The 19,916-nt window shown below is 34.3% G+C and overlaps 1 protein-coding gene across 1 annotated transcript; it reads left to right on the plus strand.

The window, feature by feature from the left end:
• Nucleotides 1–14,348: 14,348 nt before the first annotated feature.
• On the plus strand, nucleotides 14,349–14,540 carry LOC144228345 (keratin-associated protein 19-7-like). Its single transcript, XM_077760170.1, has one exon. The coding sequence runs from the start codon at nucleotides 14,349–14,351 to the stop codon at nucleotides 14,538–14,540; it is 192 nt and encodes a 63-aa protein (XP_077616296.1).
• Nucleotides 14,541–19,916: the final 5,376 nt, after the last annotated feature.

The following is a 19,916-nucleotide window of genomic DNA, read 5'->3' on the forward strand; positions in this document are numbered from 1 at the left end:
CTGCCCCTTATAGTCCAGGTACCCAAACTCCACAGATCGTTAAGTGAAACCTGGAGTCACCAATACTGCAAAGTCAGAACCAAGGTCAGATAGCAGTTCACTGAATCCTGGTGATCTACCCCATCATGCTGATTCACTTTCATTGTGTCTTTACAAATTTGAATACCATCTGGAAAGTTCTTGTCATATTTGCATGAACAGCTACAATTTTACAACTGAGTTTATGGGAAATAGTTCCCTCTGGTAGATTAACTACCTCTCATTGTGTTTTCTTTTACATTTTTATTGTGAACCTTTTATTTCATTGTATATAATTGACTTCTCAATTTCTAATTTGCTTGTACTTCAAGGCAAATGAAGAATGAATAGTGTTAAAACTCAATCCTCAAGATCATGGCTTTTTATTAGAAAGATTTGGATTTGTTTATGCAACTTGAAGAGAGGGAAAAAAATAAAATCAGATGTTGTGCTTTCCTGTCATATGTTATATTTTCACAGGAGAGGATGTTGGAGATAGAGTCTGGTAATGCCTTCACAGAATTTTTACTCATATAACTAAATTTCATTTGAAAGTATTCTATTCTCACACAGGTCAGTACCTTTGCAGCCTGACGAAGGTGTTCCAAAGTTACAAAGAAAAAGAATTATCTACATAATGAGAACAAGAAAAAAAAAGAAGCTATGTGCCATTCCTAGCATAATATAGTATATTTCTATGACCTACATTTTCATATTTTATTGACTTGTGTCTCAGTTACAGGATAACCTTTGGAATTTATTACAAAAATGTCCTTTATAGATATGTAAAGACTATTATTTATTCCAAAGGAAAACACATTTTATTCTTTCCTACCCATTATTATAGTGTTATTTAACATATACTTCAAAGAAAACTTCCTAAAAGTGAAAAGAAAAAAGAAATTATCTACATTGGGTCTAACTAGTGAACATAAACCAAAACTTTTACAAAGGAATATATATCCTTCGTTTTACAATGGATACTTTTATTTTGATTTTCTTTTCACTTAGAAAAAAACAAGACAAATATTATATTAATACAACAATATTTGAGTATAAGTATTCTGCTGTTTATTAGCAGTAAAGTTAGTCTTGTGTAAAACTATCACATTTTATTCCTTGAAAATACTTTTATTTCTTATTTGACTAGTGGAGTTTTTCATTTATATCTTGTTTAGTGTTTTATCATAGGTGGATACACCTCTTTCAAATCCAAATGAACAAAAATAAGCCATTAAACACCCATGTGATGTGGCTCAGTTATATGGACAAAATGTAATATCCTTTATCCAGTCTGAGTTATTTGTGATTCCAGGTATGAAAGGACCTACAATGAAAAATTCAACTTCTCAACTGCTCCTACTTTAGGATAAGAAACAATAGAACAATATTTGGAAAAAAGAGACATGGGGTATGTTGGGTTATAACATATTGAACCATATTTCAGTCTTAAAAAGGTATCTTGCTAAGGTGTAGACAGCAAGTTGCTTATCAATTTCTTATCATCTACTTGCAATTTCTTCATGAGTTTTATAAACAGTGTTTAATTCCTTATTCTGCTATTTAGGATTGAAACATTGAGGAAATTTTCCTTTGACAAAATACTTAGAATCTCATAAAAATTCAACCACTTATTGAAAATCATGTAATTCAAAAATTTCAGTGACCCAAATCAAGAGATAGGAGCTACATGGAGATTAAATAAGCATAGGCTCAACCTTGGACATAGCTGACTAATTAAATCAAGTTAGCTGAGGGACTCTATGAAGTTCAAGCCAAATGTTCTCACACATTTCTTGGTTGCATTTCATTTCACCACTGTGTCTTCATTTTGAAAGCTTTGGAGATATCCCCATTCTTAAGATACTCTTTAGCATTCAGAAGGTCCTGAGTTATTTTATGCTTTTTATTTTTTAAGTGAGAACTTAATGTGCAATTGACAAGGTAGTAGAAAGTAGTTCGACATTAGCTGAGAATAAATGAGTAAAGAATAGACTTATATAGAGGCCCCTGGGTGGCTCAGTTGATTAAGCTTCTGACTCTTAATTTCAGCTCAGGTCATGATCTCACGGTTGGTGAGTTCGAACTTCACATTGGGCTCCGAGCTGACGGTGTGGAGCCTGCTTGGGAGTCTCTCTCCCTTCCCCACCCCCGTTTATTCTCTCTCTCTCTCAAAATAAATGAATTTTAAAAAATAAAAAGAACAGAATAGACTTATATAAACAATGGGAAAGATATTATGGTGGATATGAAAAGGATGTAGAAGTCTTTACTAGACTGAGCCAGTATAAGGCTGGGGTGGGGGCTTATTGTAAACATTAAAATTTTACCTGGTACTTCCTAGTAGGTCTTGAGAGGATGGGAAGAAGAAGAAAAGCTAAAATGGAAGGGCAATAGAGATCATATATGAATAACTAAAGTAGGGTAATGAAAAGAAGAGATTGGTGTGTGCCAAAACATAGAGGCAGATGCAATCTGCAATTTTAGTAAGGCTTTGAAAAGAATCCATTATGGAGGAGGTTTTTAGGATTTGAAATGGAAATTAAATGCCTACTTTGATAAGCTTGCACTTGAGGTGGACTTTGTACCCTCAGTTTCTGAAATTAATTATTCCATCTTTTGCAGCCAAAAGGTTCTGAAACTAGTGCTTAAAGCCAAAAATATCATAATTGTTATTATCATTAAAATGCTAAAAATCAACATGTGCCTTCTTTTTAATAATGTTTTCCATGCAGCAGCTCTTTCTTCAGTCCTTGCCTTGATGAATAAATTTGTTTTTTGAAAAATATTGAGTTAACAACCATAAATTGAACAAATATCTGTGAATTTAGGTGGAGATGGATATATCCATTTGGGAGATGACAGAACAAAGAGATTGCTTACTTATAAAAGGGATGTCATCAAATGTAAATGATGTAATACACCCGGTGATAAGTAATTCAATTTAGGGTTGGAATGTACAAATTTTGAAGAGTCAGCCATTTCTTCCCATAAAACTGAAACAACAGGGTCAAGGACATCCTAAATGAGAGGCTAAGTAAGTTGAAGTGTTTTAACGAGAATGAGGGACTCTCCCTGTGTCAGGGGATGGAAGAATTATGAGTTATAATACTACAGATAATACACAGCAAGACATGAAGTTTACACTGTGATTTTTCATATGTTCTGATCAGCGTATATAAGCATCCCTCTTGCTTGTGAATGCTGACATTCACATTCAGCATCTTACCTTGAACGACAAACAAACTCAACACACCTGATTCCATAAACTACTATGGCAGCTACTGTGGAGGTCTGGGCTATGGCCATGGGGGCTTCAGTGGCCTGGGCTATGGCTGTGGCTGTGGTTGTGGCTGGGACTGGGGCTATGGCTGGGGAGGCTACGTATATGGCTGCCGCCACCCATTGTGCTACAGAGGATATGGATTGTCTGGTTTCCACTAAAATCCCGCCCAGGAGCAAACGTCTTAAGCCATACAAGGGTTATCCAATTCTGACTACCCATCATCCAGGACTTTCCCAAGATCAAAAACATTTAGCATCTAAGATGTCAGGAATATTTACCATTTTATAATGATCTCTTTCATGCCTCCTGCTATCTTTTATTTGTGCTTTTTATAACTGTGGGATTTCTCTATTCCTTTTTGCAATAAATTATCCTGTTAAAACAGCATACACGGCTTTCATTTTTTAATGTAACTCAAAATATCAAAGTGATTATTTGTAACTGCACACAATTGACAATGAAGGAAACAAACTACTTCATGAAAAGCCCAAGTTGTATGATATATCTATCTATATCTATATCTCTATATATCTTATACCCATATGCCTAGATATGGCTAGATAGATATGTGCAAACCATAACACTCAGTTGAAATGATGATATTTTCCTCAGAACACTACAACAAATCTTATCCAATGCTTTCAGTTAGACAACACTGGTATTTAAACCTAGTACTGAACTATTAACTTTATATATTTTCAAAGATGATGTGTGGCCAACATGAAAAATAACTACTTTTCTGTTTAGTTCAAAACTTATTTTTATTTAGCCCTTTTAGTAATAAGAAAAAACCGGTGATAGAATAAAATATATCTCTAAATATGCAGTGAAAATAAACATTTTTGTGTGAAACCCTATCATATTTCCTCATGGTCCTCCATGGTGGGACAAGGTATTATTCTTCATTATGGTCTGCACATTGAAATATTTTGTTATTCATCATGGAAACTTAAAAATCACTGTCATCACTTGTAAATTAATTTGTTTTAAGGCTGTGGTTGACCTGGAGCTTTATGCATTATAGACAGTATCTTGTAAAGCTGGCCTTCAAAGAGTGAGCCATTTCATGTTAGTACTTCAAATAAGCATTTGTCTATGAAAAATACATAATACTATCATCATTTCTCTCCCCTCCTCCAATTTTATATATTTAGGTAGTAAAAAAAAAGAGTGGATATCTTCCATTTGAGTTAACCAAATTCAGTAAAACAGTAGACTTATGAAGCTGGTAGGGGCCCTACAAAGCTCACCATAATGCCACCTTGGATGGGAAAGGACTCCAAAAAGTGAAATGGATTGCTAAGGATCAAGAATGGCATGAGAAATAGAGCCTAAGACTAGAACAATTTTTACTGAACACCAGGCAGTCTACTTCACCAAGCCTACTATCACATAGGGCGCATACTTCTCTTCCTGAGTGCTCTCAAATAAAGCACCTTCTTCTGGTCAAGCACCTGTGAAGATTTTAATTATCATGGCCGATTGACCACATCCATTTATTTTGATTTGTAAATTTCTGGTGAAGAATCTTTAACTACCAATTTCTTTTTTTAATTTATTTATTTAAATTCAAGTTAATTAACATACAGTGTAGCATTGGTTTCAGGAGTGATTCATCACTTCTATATGACACCTAATACTTATCCTGACAAGTGTCCTCTTTAATGCCCATCACCGATTTAGCCCATCCTCCCCCCAACTTCCCCTCCAGCAACCCTCAGTCTGTTCTCTGTATTTAAGGTTTCTTATGGTTTGCTTCCCTCTTTGTTTTTATTTTTTTATTTTTCCTTCCCTTCCCCTATGTTCATCTATTTTGTTTCTTAAATTCCGCTTATGAGTAAAGTCAGACCAAATGTTCATCAACTGATAAAAAGATAAAAAAATGCATTATATACATACAATGGAATATTACTCAACCATCAAAAGGAATGAAATCTTGCCATTTGCAACAATGTGGATGGAACTAGACTGTATTATGGTAAGCAAAATAAGTCAGGAAGAGAAAGACAAATATCATATCATTGAATTACCAGTTCTTAATTTAACTGTTTTGAAGTAAAAATAGCTAGTAATAGAGCAAAATCCAAATTCTCCTTTAAAAACTTATTATAATGCATTTGAAAATCTCAGACTTTTTTACTGAATATATGGATGAATTTTCTCAGCCAGACTATATCCTTTCAGTGAATTCAGGAGATGTGTTGGGGCTTCACTGTGCATATGTCAAGGTAAATATATTTTAGCATTACCATGGAGTATTGTACTCTTTAGTTTCACTGAGTAAAAGACAATCTCACATGAAACTATCCACCTCCCATTGGATGATAGTATCATAGTCTGAAGAAAACTTTATATAGCTAAAGAAAAAAATCAATAACCAATTGGAGAAACTAGCGCTCTTAGTATATTGCAGCTTTAGCATATTAGTATGTGTCTTATTGTTAGATTGTATTGATTTGTGTTAGAATTAAGAGAAAAACTCCAGAACACATTTCCTTCAAGGGAAAGCTGTCACTGAGTCCAGAAGAAACTCATCACATGTCATCAGCTGCACAACTGAGAGTTATCAGATCAAATAGGCAGAGGATGACATCATTAAGCCTGCTTGATTTGTTGTGTTTTTATTGCTTCCTGTTGACTTTATGAGAATGGAATATCCAAATTAACAACTGGAATATCCAAATTAACAACTGTCTTTCAATTTAGGATGAACAATAAAAATGAAACAAAATCTGAAGAGACTAAAGGAATTAAAGAATAAGTGTGAGGCAGCCAAAAAGTTCTTAATTAAGGTAAGAAAAAGCATTAAACATAACATTTTTAGAAATTAACAAATCAGGGGCATTTGGGTGACTCAGTTGGTTAATCATCCAACTCTGGACTTTGGCTCTGGTGATGCTCTCACGGTTTGTGAGATGGATCCCTGCGTCAGGCTCTGCACTGACAACATGGAGCCTGCTTGGGATTCTCTCTCTTCCTCTCTTGTTGTGCTTTCCCTTGCTCACACATCCTCTGTCTCAAAATAAAAAAAATTAAAAAATATCATACCCATTACATTGAGAAATTCTGTTAATATATAGACACCATTTTAAAGTTAAAAATTAAGGTATATACAGGAAGAAAATATTCTAGAATATAGATCTGATAAATACCAGTATTCAAGTCTACAAAGGGCTCCTACAAGTCAATACTAAAATATTATAAACTAAACTAAAAATTAAGAAAGTACTTGAACAGACACTTCCCAAAAAAGAATATCTAAATGGTCAAAAAACATATATAATAGCACCCAATATCATTACTCGTTAGATAAAAATAAATTAAGACAATGCTCAGATATTATTACATGCCCACAAGAATGATCAAATTAAGTAGTCTGACAAGTATGGTTAAAGATGTAAAGCAACTGAAAATCTTACATTGCTGGTGTGACTGTAAACCTAACAACTGTTTTGGAAAATTATTGATAAGATCTACTGAAGAGATTGTCAAAATCTAGAAGGACGGTTATTTCTATAGTGTGGTATTGGCCGAAAAGTAATAATAGAGACATTTTAGGCATTAAGGTATGCTTGGTATAGGAAGCATATGCATATTTGCAATAATTCATCAAAAATTTTTAAATATTTATTTTTGAGAGAGACAGAGACAGAGAGAGAGAGAGAGAGAGAGAGTGGGGAAGAAGCAGAAAGAGAGAGGGAGAAAGAGAATACCAAATAGGCTCCACCCTGTCAGGGCAGAACTTGATTCGGGGCTCCAATTCATGAATCCTGTGAGATCATGACATGAACTGAAATCAAGACTCGGATGATTAACTGACTGAGCCACCCAGGTGCCCCAAGATTTCATTAAATTTTATGCCTAAATTTATATATAATATATATAATTCATTATTGTGCTTGGGAAAAAAAAACAATGCAAATGAAATGATGGTTATACTTTCCTCTGAAGTCAGAAAGCCATTTGAGCGTATTCCTATTTTAAATCCCTATTGTTTAGATGCAATCAGAAAGTTCTTACCCATCCGTGTGAGAAACATGGTATTTATTTTTACAGATCTTAGAATTCATTCATTCTTTCAACACTTATTATTATTTTTAAAAATTATTACATGGTAGATGTTAAAGAGACACAATCAAATCCATTTGGGAAACTGCATCATTTGAAAATTACTCATAAAACAAAGAAAATGTGGCCACTCTATTCGGGGCTGTATAAAATTCTCAAGAACTTAAAGACTGAGGCTAAAATTAAGGGCATCACTGAAAAAACTTAACCAGGCTTAGGTCAGCTCTGACAGTAAGTGACTAAGTTCTTAGAGTTAAATGAGTAACATTTGGTTTCAATTTTCTTGTTCTACCCTTTATTTTTTAACATTATGTCTACAGTTTGCAGATTCTGAGGACATTTTCAACGTATAATGTTATCATATTGAATTGACAGAGCCCTTCAATTGCATTATCTTTTTAATACTGAAATCTTAGCAATACACACTTGATATCTTAGTAGAGAGTAGTACGGTATTTCCTAAGAAGAAAAAAAGAAACCCACACACACAGAATAGGCAAAGGGAAAACAAATGGAAAACTCTTATTTTGAAAGTAAAGATACAAAAGGAAGGAAGAGAAGGGACTGACTGTAGATGGAATGAAAATTGATGGGTGGCAAAGAGAAATTTTACATACTTTACAATATTATGTAGCTACTATTGCCTAATGGTTAATAAGGGACAGAGCCTGGATGCTATTCCAAAAGAAGTTGTAACATACCTATTAGAATGGCTAAAATTCAAAACATGGACAGCAACAAATGCTGGCATGGTTGTGGAGAAATAGGAACTCTCATTTATTGCTGATTGAACATAAAATGGTACAGCCACTTTGGAAGATAGTCTGGCAGTTTGTACAAAGCTAAACATAATCTTATGCATAAGATCCAGCAGTAACTCTCCCTGTCTTTACCCAGATGAGTTGAAAACTATGTTCACACAAAACGACCCAATCAAAAATGTTTATAGAAGTTTTATTCTTAATTGCCTAAACTTGGAAGCAATCAACATTCCTTCAATAGAGGAACAGATAAACAAACTGTGGTACCTCCAGACAATGTGGAATATTATCTAGTGATAAAAAGAAATGAGCTTTCAAGCCACAAGGATATGGAGGAATCATAAAAGCTTATTGCTACATGAAAGAAGTCAATGTGAACAAGCAACATACTATATGATTCCAACTCTGATATTCTGGCAAAGAAAAAACTATGAAGATGGCAAGATTTGTGGTAGCAAGAGTTTGGGGGAGGGAGGAAAGACTAGGTGGGGCACAGACTGCTGGGTTTCACAGACTATGAAACCACTGTATGATTCTGTAATAGTGGTTACATGACATGCATAGTTCAACACAAAGAGTGAGCCCTAATCAAAACATTAAGTTTCAATTAATAATAACATACCAATATTGGTTCACTAATTGTAATTAAAATGTCATACTAATTCAAGATGTTTAATAATAGGGGGAAATGGGGTTTGCGGAGGCTGTAAAAACTCTGTACGTTATGCTCAATATTTCTGTAAACTAAAAATAGTGTATTAATTAAAAAAAGAAGATTGTATAATATGTTAGATATATGTGTGAATATATGGGAGGAAATAGTGAATGTAAAAATAGGGAGGAGATATAATCTGTATTTTGGGAGGTAATTGGGAGAGACATCATACCAGAGAAGAGGGTTAGGAGTTGGGGGGATAACTTTTAATCTGCTTTTAAAGCTAGTCTGAAATAAATTTTTGATTACTGTGTTTTGCCTTCGGTTACTGAACAATTTTATTCCACGCTTGCCAAAGCCCATGGAACTGTACGACACAATGAATGAAATTTAAACTATGAATTTTAGTTAATAATTATATATCAATATTGATTCATCAGTTGTAACAAGCAAAAATGGTTTTTGTTTTTCAAAGTAATATGAAAAGTACAAATGATGTCAGCCGTGATGGCCAATGTCCTAAAATTATACAAAAAAAAATAGGTCCTTTATTTATTTTATTTTTCTAGAATTCCTTACTGGTATTACAACAGTCAAGCTGATTCTCCTTGGCTCTCAAATGCTTCCATTTCCTCATCACTTAAAGAGATAAATACCTCACTTTTTTTAGACTGCTTTCAAAGAATATGATAGATTGTAGAGCTTTGAATTTGACCCATTTCTTTGATGTAATTTGCAAATGAAGCATAGTAATGTAAAGAAAGCCAGAGATGAAGAAATATTTCATTGAAAAACACAACCCTATGAACTATGATTGGCATCCGACCTATGAAGAATTCTATTTGGGGTCTGATATGTCCTGCCTTTGAAGATACAGCATTCCTTCGTTTAAAATGATTCAATAACTTTTCCTGCCAGCTTTCTGGAGGTATAATTGACAAATAAAACTGCATATATTTAAAGTGTGGAACATAATTCAATAAAGTGATGCAATAACTTTTAGAGGCCACCCTAACGAGGCGCCAAAGCGATCTCAAACATTTTAATGAGTGTTAGGGCCTCTCCCTGTGTCAGGGAACAATGAATGAATGCATTGTTGTCAGGTAGGTAATTAAAAATAATGGCACCAAAGGAGGATATACACTTAACTTATCACATGTTCCGACCAAGGCATATAAGCATCCCTCTATCCATGTCGACATTCACACTCAGGATATTGCCTTGAATAGCAAACCCAACTCAACGCCCTTGACACCATGAGCTACTACGGCAACTACTATGGCGGCCCGGGCTATGGCTGTGGCTGGGGATGTGGCTGCTTCCGCGGACTGGGCTGGGGCCGGGGCAGGAGGGGCCTCAGATATGGCTGCTGCCACCCACTGTGCTACCGGGGATATGGGTTCTCTAGCTTCTACTGAAATCCTGCCCTGGAAGTCCAACATCTGAGGCTATGAGGTTATAACTCTAACCCAAATTTGAACCAAACAGTATCAGCGGGGACCAAGCCAAGATTAAAGAATTTAGTATCTTAGAATCTAGGAATATTTATCATCTTCTATTTGACTGCTCCGTGTCTCCAGGTGCCCCCTATTTTCATTGTCATAACTGTGGAATTTCTCTATTCCCTTTGCAATAAATTATCCTCATTTAAAATGGAAACTATGGCTTATCTTATTTATTTATTTAACTCAATTCTGATTTTCCCTTTCACGATGTGTTTCCCTTCTTGTGTCCTTCCAAAGAAACAGTCCTACGCTTCTGGTTATAGGTCCCTGTAATTATCATAGCAATATAAACACAGAGTTTATGAGGATTAGTCCACTTTCCACAATAGCCACTTTTGTTCGGAGGTGTTAGTTTTGTTTTAGAATCTTGAACCCATTAATTTCTGGTTTATCTGGAGCTGGAAAAAAAATAACTAGCAAGCAATGCTGAGTTCAAATGCTATTTAAAATATTAAGGATGGATTTTGAAAGGCTCAGATTTGTTTGCTAAACATAAAAATAGATTTGTTCAGTCAGATAGTAAGACCTAACTTTTTAGTCAACGTAGTCATATTATATGAGCTTTACATTGGCTAGATCAGAGAAAGTAATAGCTTGATGACTTCACTGGGTGACTATACTACCCAGTGTGACAGAGTACAATGGCTATTCTATTTTCTTAATGGTTAATAGTAACTCTCCAGAATTTAGAAAAAGGCCTTCTGTAGTTCTAAAGAAGAATAATCAATACCATGACTTGGAGCAGGTATTTGATATTCCTCGTATAATATTATATTATTAGAATTTGAAATTACTGCTTTTATGGGTCTCTGCTGGATTTAGGAAAATTCTCCAGTACATATTTATTTCCAGGGAAAAGATATTGCTTATGTTAGGAAGAGCACATCACACCACTGATGCACCTCTGGCAAGGTCAAATAGGCACTGTGTGATGCACTGAAACCTGTGTGCTTTATTTGTAATTTTATAGCTTCAGCTTGACTTAATGAGAATGAAATATTCAAATTATCGACTGCTTTTCATGTACAGAATGATCGATGAAAATGGAACAAGTTCTGAAGAAAGCAGGCAAAAAGAAGTAAATAATAATGTATGACGCAATACAAAATTTAATTAGAACCTAAAGCATGAGACATAAAAGAAAAAGATGAATAAATCAGGCACCATTATATTACAACATTATGTTCATGTATAAACAGAATTTAAAGTGGAAAAATACCAAGCCACATACCAGGTGAACGTAATTTTATTTAATGAATCTGACAAAATGCCGCTACCCAAAAATGTAAAGAATTCCTGCTAATCAATTATAAAACATTGATTAATTGATGAATATTAAATAGGTCCAGTTAAAAATGGGGGAAATACTTGAAGAGGCATTTCAAAAGAGAGGATATCTAAGTGGTTTATAAACATATGTAAAATTCCCTATTTCATTACTGATCAGGAAAACCCAAAATAAATCAATATTCAAATAGCACTATGGACCTAAGGATGATCAGATTAATTCTCTGAAATGGTCAATGTGGGTAAAAATGTGGAAAAGCTGGAACTCTCATAGATTGCTGGTGGTACTGTAAATTTAACAACTGAATTGGAAAATTATCTGGCAGAATCTACTGATGCTAAATATTTATAGTAAAGATTAGCAATGTGTTTCCTATGTATACTGAAAGTAAAAAAAAATGCCTAGGTCTACAAAAAGATCTCTATTAAAAGGTACATAGCAGCTTTATTCGAAAGAAAGAAAGAAAGAGAGAGAGAAAAGGGAGGTAGGGAAGGAAGGAAGAAGGAAAGGAAAGAAGGAAGGAAGGAGGGAGGAAGGAAGGAAGGAAGGAAGGAAGGAAGGAAGGAAAATAGAGAAACTACTCAAATATAGATTTACCAGAGCAAAATCGTAAATAAATTGTGCTCTAGTCATAGAATGGGCTACTTTACAGCAATGAAAACAACAAAACTCATGTTACATGCAACAACAGAAATGTATCTCACAGAGACAATGATGTACAAAGTATTTCAGGGGAGGAAAGTGCTGGGATACATTATGATTTCATTCATGTGATATCCAGAACAGGCAAACTTCCAGGCAGTAATACTAACTGGTGGGTCAAGAGAAAATCTGGGGAGCTTGGGTGTGATCGGTTTAGGTGGTCAGTGAATTAAAGCAAAATATCACTAATTTGTACACTTAAGATATGGGTATTTTACAATATGCCTTTAAACAACAACAGCGATAACAAAAAGCAAATGAAATGATGGCTTACGAGCTCCTCTAAAGCAAGAAAACTGTTTGAGCCAATTCTTCCTTTAAATCCTCAGATACCTTCATAGAGATATCCATGTCTGTGGAAGACACAATTCTTACCTATAAGAACCCTAGAGTGCATTCATCCATTCGGCTCTTCCTCATTGATTTTTTACGTCATGCTAGTATTTGTACAGAAGTCAACAAGTCCAGCTGGGAAAACACATCATCTGATAATTGTTTATAACCTCAGTGAAAGCTGAATAGTATATTTGATGCCATGAAAGGTCAAAAAGAATTTAGATACTCAGTTCAAGAGCATATCTGGCGGATACAACCAGGATTTGGCTCAGCCTTGTACATTGGTGATTAAGTTCTCGAAGTAAGCTGAAGGACTTTTTACTTCACTTCATGTTTTCTCCACCCTGTCTTTTTACATTATACCTACATTTTTGGAGATTCTGAAGATCTTTTTAATGTTAACAGCCTCTTACTGAATTTCACAGTCTTTGGCATTTTTTTCCTCAGTATCTAAGATCTTAATAAGCATTTCATATCTTAGCAGAGACAAGTTAGCTGTTTTCTAAAATAGAAAAAAAAAATAAACACACAATAGGCAAAGAGAATACAAGAGCAAAACTATTATAGTAAGAGTGAAGATATATATATATATACATATATATGTGCACATATATATGTATATATATATAAGAATTTCAGTAAAAATTGGGTATATATATGTGCACATATATGTATATATATATATATATATAAGAATTTCAGTAAAAATTGGGTAAAAATGGAGGGAAGCCAAAGATAAATTGAATATGTTTCCATATTTTATCTATTTCTCAGACTCTAGTTGGAATTGAGAGGAACTGAGGCAAGTGATATTGGAAAATTGATTGAATAAAAGGGTAAATAATGGACTAGTAGAAAGGGAGGAAAAGGTGTCTATAAAGCAGAGGCAGATGTAACCTGTATTTTTGGATAGACGATATGTCAGAAAGAGGGTCAGGATTTGAAAAAAGGGATTTTGAATGACTTTTTAACGATGCTCATGAAATAGATTTTGATTGCTCTGATTTGCCTTTAACATTTGAACAACATTACTTCTTGTTGTTAATCCAAACGCTCATTTTCCAGGCAAGTGTGCAAAATCAAAAAAGAGAATGTTTTTAAGATGTTCAATGTTATAAAATAATAGAAAAAAGATGGCTCTTTCAACTTTTTTTCTTCTTCTGAACTTCTCTATTGATGTTCACAGCAGATGAATGGATGCTTCCTGACTTTCAAATGTTTCTTTTCTTTGGCTTTGAAAGAAGAGTTTACCATGAGGTATTAGATGTCTTTAAAAGGATATAATAAATTGTATTGAATTGAATTTAACCAATTTCTTTCATTTAATTATAAGTGAAGAATAACAGTTCAAAGAAAGCCGGAGATGATGCAATACTTAATTTTAAAACACAACACTAGCAAATGTGTTATGCAATATGCCTGGCTCTGAGGAATCTTATTTAGCCCAGGATGTCCAGACTTTGAAAACACAGCAATCCTTTCTCATAAAAAGGATGCAGTATGTTTAAGGGACACCATGACCTCATAGCAATGCAAGGGCAAACACTTTAATGAGCCTCTTCATGTCAGGATTGTGTCAGACGGGTAACACACCGAATGACACAAATATAGGCAGCATGTGTTTTCATCACATGATCTGCTCAGGGTATATAAGTATCCCTCTACGCATGCCGACATTCACACTCAGGATCTTCCTTGAACAGAAAAACAACTCACCGCCTGTGACACCATGAGCTACTTCAGCAACTACTATGGAGGCCTGGGCTATGGCTATGGAGGCTTCGGTGGCCTGGGCTCTGGTTGTGGCTGGGGATGTGCAAGCTTCCCCGGACTGGGCCGTGGCTGGAGCTGGAGAAGCCACAGATATGGCTGCCAGCGCCCATTGTGTTATGGAGGATATGGGTTCTCTGGCTTCTACTAAACTCCTGTGCCAGTAGGCCAACATCTAAAATTATAAGGGACTTACCCAAATTGATGTTCAGTATATGAGCATCCAGTATCCTGCTGGGATTATTGGCACAAAAATATTTGGCTTCTCAGAAGTTTGGGTTTTTCAATTAATGCCTCCATCTTCAACAAAACTCTAGAATCTTCTTTTTTGCTTTATCACGCATTGGATTATCTGTTTGCCTTCTAATAAAATGTTAAATTTGAAGATAAAATATGGTTTTTGTTTTGTCCATGTAACTCAATGATGTGGAAGTGATGTGCTGTTTTAATTTTTAGCCCTATAGGACATGTCAACAGACTTTGGACTATTACCTGATTAAGTGTGAAATGATGAAGCTGCACAACTGTATTTTACCAGCTCTACACATTGAGAATCTATATGATTCTGATGGGATTGGCTGAAGGACAATCATACTAAACTGTCAATGAGGGAAGCTATCTCTTTGGCTTAGAATCAAAAAAATTTTTTCATATACTTCACAAACATGCATGCAGTTAGATTTAGAAATTAATAATTCTAGACCAAAGTGAAAAAAAGTTTTCAAGCTGTTAGCAATTTAATATTTTCCAATCTCTTGCTTTTATTTAGATAATATTTAGATTTTATTTATTTTAAATGCTTTATTTATTTCTAGGAGACAGAGAGAGAGACAGCATGAGCAGGGGAGGGTCAGAGAGAGAGGGAGTCACAGACTGAAACAGGCTCCAGGCTCTGAGCTGGCAGTCAGCACAGAGCCCGACGCGGGGCTCGAACCCACGAACCGTGAGATCATGACCTAAGTGAAAGTCGGACGCTTAACCAACTAAGCCACCCAGGCGCCCCTAGATTTAAGTCAATAACAAAAAGCAATGGCAATTTAACAAATCTACGTATGTATTTATCAAATATATGTGTTTTATGTTATTCAACTCACATTTTAAAATTCAGTATAATGCATAATAAGTCCATTTATTCAAAATTTATTTGGTTGTTTTATTTTAAGCATAATCAGGTGATAATAGATCAAACCATATCATTAGGCTAATTATGAAAGTAAACCACCTTTTCAAGAATTTTTATGTTTTGAAAAATTTTTTTTTAAATATCTTATCCATTTCTGAGGGAGAAAGAGAGAAGCGTGAGCAGGGGAGGGTCAGAGAGAGAAGGAGACACAGAATCCAAAACAGTCTCCAGGCTCTGAGCTAGCTGCCTGCACAGAACCCGTCGCAGGGCTGGAATCCACAAACCGTGAGATCATGACCTGAGCTGAAGTTGGACACCCCACCAACTGAGCCACCCAGGCGCCCCTATGTTTTGAAAGATTTCACCCCATATATCATATTTTTTTGCACATTATATCATTTGACATTTGCATCAAACAACTGGTATCTATAAGTCAGTAATGAATTGGGGCAAGTTTTCTCCTGTGAGGTCATTTAACTCAAAACATTTTGACTAAAACTTTTAGTTAACTTTCCTATATTCTCATTGCATCTTCATGAGCAGACATAAGAATTTTTTCAATCCAGTAAGGGAAAGAAACAACCAGACATGATTTTAAACTAATTTATTTTTTAGCTTAAGCTGGTGTGGAACATAGCTGAATCCACAGAGCCTTCTTATAAATCTGAATTTTCCCAGATGAAAATGGACAGAAAGAGACATTTTACTGATGAAATGAGGAAAAGGCTTAAGGAAATAACAAGTTTTTCCCTAAAATCAAATGATATGTTCCAGTAACAATATAAAATTAATATATTTTGCTTAAATGTGTCAAAATTGGTCAAATATGTTTGATTTGTTCTTTCTTAGAATTACCATTTCTATAACATTGTGATGTTATGATTCAAAGAATTAACACTCTCAGTGTTAGTTTTATCTAGATTTCACCTATATTTATAGACATATCTCTCTCTCCTCTCTCTATCAAAAGATGAAAGTATTCTTTCAAAAGGAAAGAGGTATTCAGTCTACCTAAAGATAAGTCTGCACAGCCATCAGTTATAACCCAACCTTTTAGTCAATCCAGTCTGAATGTTGTAGATTCACAGCAAATGAGATACAGCTCTATGGCTCGGTTATTTTACACATGATTAGGGAACAGTCCTTCAGCATGCCCTATAAAGCTAAAAGTAAAAACAGTCATCCATATTATTAGATTGAGAAACACTGTATGACACTCCTAGCAAAACACATTAACATATATTATTATCTCCTATTTCATGGTTTAATTAGTACTTTTTAGTGAAGGAAATATACTTTGAATTTATAACAGAAATTCCCTTATCTTCCAAATAAAAGCTATTATCTGGCCAATGGACAAATATATTTTCATCATTTCATACATAAACACAGGATCTGACTTTCACACCAAGTCATTGTCTTCTTGTAGAAAGTTCCTGAGAAGAGAATGACAAAGAATTGTCTAAGTCTTTGAGTCCTCTAAACACCAGAGAAAAATAAACAAACAAAAACTCAAAAGAAATATACATTTCTCAGTTTTCAAGGATAATTAGTATCCAGAGGATGTTACCATTTTTCCATTTTTTAACTCAGGAAAAAAAACAATAAAAGATATTTAGTTCATATATTTCAGGGTATTATTTCACAACTTTCCATTCTTAATCATATCCCAATCTTCTTTGAAAATACATAAATAAGGGTACTTTTTATTCTTGAGTTTTCAAAAAATTTTGAAATATATTGGTTTTTATTTCATGTGGACAGTTATTTGCATCAGAAATAAGAACATAAATTTGTCACCACAGTCAAACAATCTACCACATTTCATTGACCATTCATGAGATTCTTAAACTTTTAAGATCTATTTGTGATTGTTTGGCTTCAATGTGACTTTTTGAGAATTAAAAATTTTTCCAACTCTCTTTCACAATGAAAAGTAGATATAAATTTTGATAAGATAAAAGTAGGAATAAATTTTGATAAGAAGAAAAAAGGAGTTAATAGCCAAGGCAAATACTGGGTTAAATATTCCTTTAAAACTTGAAAGCCATTTTAATCCATATTCCATCTCTAGAATTTTGAGTAATTCTCTAGAATTACTTCTTTTATTAATTCAACAAATATTTTTTTGTAATAAGAACAACGAACAAATCCAGTTGAGAAACTGCATTATCAAAAATGTTTCAGGGGGACCAGGTAACTCAGTCAGTTAAGCATCTGATTCTTGATTTCAGCTGAGGTCATGATCTCACAGTTTGTGAGTTCGAGCCCCATGCCTGTGCTGTCAATGCAGAACCTGTTCGGATTCTTTCTCTCCCTGTCTCTCTCTCTCTCTTTCTCTCTCTTTCATAATAAGTAGATAAAAAACAAAAACAAAATAAAAATGTTACAAAAACACTAAGTCAAGAAGTTATATGCACATGATGTTCAATATGACATTATTTACAATAGTCAAGATATAGAGGCAACCTGTGCCCATTGAGGGATAAAGAAAGAATAACACACACACACACACACACACACACACACACACACACACACATATTTTGCTAGGGTGGAATATTATTCAGCCATTAAAAAGAAGGGAATCTTGTCGTTTACAATAACATGGATGGACCTTGAGGGAATTATTCTAAATGAAATAAGTCAGACAGAGATCAATACTGTATGATCTCACATATATGTAGAATCTAAAAATACAAAAACTAAAAATTGAGCTTACAGATACAAAAAACAGATTGGTGGTTGCCAGAGGCAAGGGATGGGGGTGGGCTAGGAAAATGGGTGAAGGGGTCAAAAGATACAACCAGTTATAAAATAAATAAGTCATAAAGATGTAATATATAGCTACATATTGCATATTTGAAAGTTTCTAAGACAGTAGACCTTAAAAATTCTCAAGAAAAAAAATTGTAACTGTGTATGGTGATGAATGTTATCTAGACTCACTGTGGTGTTCATTTCTCAATATATACAAATATCAAATCATTATATTGTATACCTGAAACTAGTATAATATTATATATCAATTACAGGCCAATAAATAAAACACTGCTCATAAATTTCAGCACAAAACAAAAACAGTACAGCAATAACAAAAGGAAACAAAATCTTCAGTAGCATGTTTAATGTCATGTAAAGTAAACATATTGCTAAAAACCCAAGTCTAGAGGTGGCCACATTCCAGTGGGACTTAAACTTTGGGTTTGATTTACTATCTTCACAGAGTGAGAGAGCTGAGCAACCCGTGAAAAATGGCCATCTGCCTTCACGTCCTTGTCTCCTGCCTCAGTCATTTCATGACTGCATGTTCATTCTTGGAGACTTTCAAACAATCAGGATTTTAGGAGACTCTCTTAAAAATATTACATTGATATTAAGAGTATATATTCTGTAAAAATGTTTAAACTTTAATAAATAAGTAATAGCATACAAAAAGAAAATGCTTGCTGATTGCCTAAGAGAAAATAGGGGGTAAGAAACACAGAATTGGTAAAGAAAATTTAAGGACAAAAATATTGTGATGAAATTAGATACAATATGGGTAGAGAGATGAAATACTGAGTGGAAAAAATGGATAAGAACCAAAGACCTAGGTGGGGTCAAGTATGTATTGGGGATGAATGTGGAATGAGATTCAAGGGGAGGTTTGATATATGGATTATGAAGAAAAGTAAAGAATGAAAATGGTAACTATAAAGCATAGAGCCAAGTTCATCTGCATTTTTAGCTAATATTTTGGGAATAGCCTAGTCTGGAAAAATGAGTAATGTGTAAAGAGAGTATTTTTGAACTGCCTACAGATTGGTTATAAAAGTGAGTTGGGTATCTTGGATGGTCCCTCAGTTTCTGAAATAAATTTTACTATGCTGATTAACCAAAAGCATGTTTTGCAAGCTGATATTTGTGTCTGTGTGTTTGTGCATGTGTGTGTGTATGTGTGTGTGTATTCAATCTGAGAAATAAATATGACTTTTGGAGAATTTGAGAGATTTAAGAATTTTAAATGTGATCATTGTCTTTTAATACAGATGGAAGTAAGACACAAGTATCCAAAAATGATATGAAAATGGGAAATGAGAAAATAGCTAATGAGAAAATGCCATCAAATATGAATGATGCAATATGTTTAGTGATGAAGAATTCTATTTAGGGAATTTTTATTTTGTGACTTTTAAGACAGATTTCTTTTCTCATTAAACAAGAAAGAATGTAATGAGTTCAAGGGCGTTCTAACAAGGCAGCTAAGCAATCTCAGAAATTTTAATGAGTGTGCACCTCTCTTTGTGACAGCAAATAGATTAATGAGTTGCCTTAAGTGAATGAATAATTTGGAATGATACAAAAGAATCGCCACATGTTTTATCACACTTTCTGCTCATGGATTATAAACATAGCTGTAGA

The sequence above is a fragment of the Crocuta crocuta genome, unplaced genomic scaffold (genome assembly GCF_008692635.1).
Source record: "Crocuta crocuta isolate KB4526 unplaced genomic scaffold, BGI_CrCroc_1.0 scaffold369, whole genome shotgun sequence".
Lineage (NCBI taxonomy): Eukaryota > Metazoa > Chordata > Mammalia > Carnivora > Hyaenidae > Crocuta > Crocuta crocuta.